Genomic DNA, 3,956 nt, shown 5'->3' with positions numbered 1-3,956 from the left:
GTCCATCAGGATTATTTATGTAAGGAAGTTAGGAGAAGAAAAGACAAAAGAAACAATTATTTAGCAGGAAACATCTGCTATAAACCGCTGTAGTTCTTGATCTCACACCACAGCTAAATAGATAATTATGGCTTCATATGTTCATTTTTTTATAGATTTCTTCTTTCCTGCCTTAACCTCAGCTTGTTGGAGTTCTTTGTTGTGGTACTTAAAACCTCTTACACATAATATTTGAGTCCTTAATGATTCTTTTTTTATTAGATTTCTGCAGTCCCTCTGACTGGGGTTATGTTTTAAAGAAAAGATATCATAGTGGATCTTCTGAGTTCCAAATCCAATTATCCTTGTCCTTAATGTATATCAGTAAACCAGGTTGTGCTTGGAAATAGGATCAATGACTTCAGACAATATAGTGACTTCGTTTGTCTGACTAATAGTTTAATAATACAAGGATCCTGGTAACAGCGGGTTCAGCTTCCAATTCATTAGAACTCAGCTTCCAATTCATTAGGATAATGGTAAAGACATTTCTTTTTTTTTAGCACTAGAAACTCTATATCAACCAAGCTCAGGAATATAGAGATGGGTGGCAAAAATTCCTCAGGTTACTTGGTTTAATTTAGTAAGGAGCCACTTCACCTGTATCCTTTGGTTTGCCAACCTTTGTATTCTGATGATTGTGAAGATGTCCTCATATATTGACTACCATTTAAAAACATATTGAATCTTATTTTATTGCACTTTACCCTCTCAGGGGTTGTCTCCTAGCTGGCATTGTAACAGACTTTTACAGGATAGTCTATGATTCTATTGTCAATTCCTTCTCAACACTGAAATGAACAGTGAGAGAAATTCAGTGTACTTGAGTCAGCACACTCTGGTTTTTCACACACACAAAAAGGGAGAGTCTACTCTTTTTTAAACAAAACAAAACAAAAACTAAAAAAAAAAAAAAAAACTTGGGCAGAGGTGTGAGCACTTGCCAGAGAGAAACAGAGAAGAGACACAGAGAAGATGGAGAGGGAGAAAGCACCCCCCAGTGGGGAATGGCTATTATCAAAAAGAAAAAATAATGAATGCTGGTGAAGATGTGGAGAAAGGGGAATTTTTATGTACTCTGAGTGGGCGTATAAATTAGTATAGCTTTAAAGAAAACTATATGAAAGTTCCTGCAAAAAATAAAATTATCTTAATATTTTAAACTTTTCACATGTTACTTTCTTTGTGTTTTTGTTCTGTTTTGTTTTTGTTGCAGGGCACATGCCCTCACCAGAGAGAGAGAAGGAGAGAGAGGGGAAGTGAAAAATCATCTCCCAGAGGGGATGGCCATGCTACAATCTCTTCTCCTCCAGTCTCCTCGCAGGATTTTGGTTACTCACGCACATGCACCTGGTGTGAGTTTTCAAGTCTTTGGGTCTGGGATTAGAACCATGGGATTTGAACTATGGATGGCCATGTGGGATACAATGCCTTAAACTCCATGCCACCTACTGGCCCCTTTCTTCCTTTTCTTTTTTCTTTCTTTTTTTCTTCTTCTTCTTCTTCTTTTTTTTTTTTTTTTTTTTTCCCGAGTCCTGTATTGTGGGTATATTACTCAGAAGTTGGAAAAGAACTCAGAAGTATATTGCATACCGACTTGGGTCCCTGTGATTCCCTCATTGGCATGATTTTTGACTGTCAATGTCAAGTTTAGTGTAGAAATGAAACATTTAAATGAGAGTATTCTTGTCATTCTCTACTATAACCTCGAGCCCGATGTCAAGGAGAAGAATGCTCAGGTTCCATCTTTTCATTTTCTGCCACTCATTCATCTTGCCACCCTTTTACAGGAGCCTGGTTATTACTTGGGCCTACCCATATAAGCCAGATAATCTCTTCATCTTGAAATCCCTAAATTAATCACACCTGTAAAGTCCTTTTACTATGTAAGGTACCACATTCACAGATTCTAAGGACTAGAATATGAACATCTTTGGAGGGGTCACTGTTTAGCCTACTATATCGAGGCCAAGCAAAAGGAATTTGGAGGAGTAACAAAAGTTCGCCTGCAATTGGAAACCATAAATTTATAATGGCGCCAATCTGTTTAATTATGATTGTGTAAATAGAACCCCAGGAACTGCCTTTTTGTTTTCAAATTCTTGTGGTGATTTTTCAAAATGGGCCACCTTTCTGGAGCTCTTGCTATGTGACAGCTGAAGAATACCTTGGGTGGGAAATGAAACTGGTCCTGGTATCTCCATGGCACACAGAGGTAGGGTTGTTTATAGATTCGGTGGAGAGAACATGCCCAGGCAGCAAATACTATATTACCCTACAATTATCAGTGAATTGTTAGGAATATGTTTATACAAAGTTATGTTGCCCATACCCAAGACTGCTGTTTGCTGGAACTATATTCATTGGAAAATCATAAACAGAAGCTGTTATGTTGGTTGAATGATTGATTCCATCTAATCACAATGAGATTACAGAAAAGAAATCTGATAAATAGACACTATTTGGGTTATTTACAGATGTGTCCCATAATTTTTATACCTATCTTTGATGGGAGAGTTCTTTGTACCCTTCTTTCAAGCAGTTCTCATCTCTCCAGTGAATAATTTGAGATTTACGCAGTCGTCAGTATGAAGTAGTCTTTCTCCAGATGAGGCATAGACTAACTATGGTAGTCAAGGAAAAACTCCTCAATAGCCCACTTAAAACATATGCTTTATAAACCATTGTAGGTTTTAAGTATCTTTTATTATCTCTCTCACTAGAATATAAATTTCATGGGGCAAGAAATTTATCTGCTTCATTCACCAATGTCTTCAAGGAAACAGGACCTGACACCTATGGATGCTGAATAAAAATGTGTTGAAATTTTGGGGTCAGACTCAAAACTTATTAAAAAAATGAGTGAAAGAATGAATGATAAACTATCATTATTATAATTATCTTATAAATGAATACACCCTAGAAATATGTAGATAAAGTTTTTAGACAAATGGAAAAATGTAAAGCAGATTATATAATGAAATGGACAACAAAGTTGAAGACAGTTAAAATAAATAAAACATGGTGGATTATGGTGAATTTATTAACCCTCAGAAGATCATAATTTATGTAAACCAGCAGAATTTCTGAAGACCGTGGTACTACAGTCCCATATACTAGGTTTACACTGGTGGATGGTGGATGTGGGACCAAAAAAAAAAAAAAAAAAGAAAAGGAAAAATAAAAAAATATTAATGATAAACTTTTGTTTACAAGAGAAAAACAAAGCAAAATCATTTTTGTACTGTGTGAAATAGTTCTCAATAGTGTGTATTTGTTAATTTATTTGTCACCAAAAGAGCACTTTGCCTAAAAGAAAGATCTGACTAGTATGCAAAATGTTTAGTCTTTTGTGAAATAAAATTTATTTTGTCAATGTTTTTTGAATGAGCTAAATACAAATTTCCTTTATAAAATATTTTAAAAAAGAATACTGGGCCTACATTACTCATATTCTTTTATTCCAAAATAGATTCAAAATCCCAGTGGAAGTAATGAACCTCCTAGAAAAAGTAGAGACCCAAAACGCGTTTCAGGAATTTGATTTTCTTTCCATTATCCTTACATTCTACTCCTTCAGTTTGCCTTTACATCAGTCATAGTTTCTGAGGGCCCAGGGCCTTGCGGATGACCCGCCTCAACGCAGCCTTCACTTCATTATTCCTTAAGCTGTAGATGATGGGGTTCAACATCGGAGTCACCACTGTGTAGGACAGAGACAGCAGCTTCTTGCTCTCAGGAGAGTTGTTTGATCGGGGTCGAAAGTATGTGAGGATGGCAGTGCTGTAGAAGAGGGAGACAACCAGGAGATGGGAAGAACAGGTAGAGAAGGCCTTGCGTTTCCCCTCAGCTGAGGGCATCCTGAAGATAGTGGAGAGGATGCGGACATAGGACCCCAGGATCAGCAAGAAGGGAAA

At 36.6% G+C, this 3,956-nt stretch overlaps 1 protein-coding gene across 2 annotated transcripts in view; it reads right to left on the bottom strand.

The window, feature by feature from the left end:
- Positions 1–3,635: 3,635 nt before the first annotated feature.
- OR10A4 (olfactory receptor family 10 subfamily A member 4) overlaps positions 3,636–3,956 on the bottom strand; it is a 1,151-nt gene continuing 830 nt past the window's right edge. Inside the window, exon 2 of one of the 2 annotated variants that reach the window (XM_006163407.1) lies at positions 3,636–3,956. This exon is cut by the window's right edge and continues 1 nt beyond it. In XM_006163407.1, coding sequence (XP_006163469.1) covers positions 3,636–3,956 — 321 coding nt within the window. The other variant, XM_014582085.1, reaches the window with a different exon arrangement.

This window comes from Tupaia chinensis, unplaced genomic scaffold, assembly GCF_000334495.1.
Source record: "Tupaia chinensis unplaced genomic scaffold, TupChi_1.0 Scaffold142134_1, whole genome shotgun sequence".
In the NCBI taxonomy this organism is placed as follows: domain Eukaryota; kingdom Metazoa; phylum Chordata; class Mammalia; order Scandentia; family Tupaiidae; genus Tupaia; species Tupaia belangeri.
The sequence above is the reverse complement of the archived record's forward strand: the minus strand, read 5'-3'. Positions and strand labels throughout refer to the sequence as shown.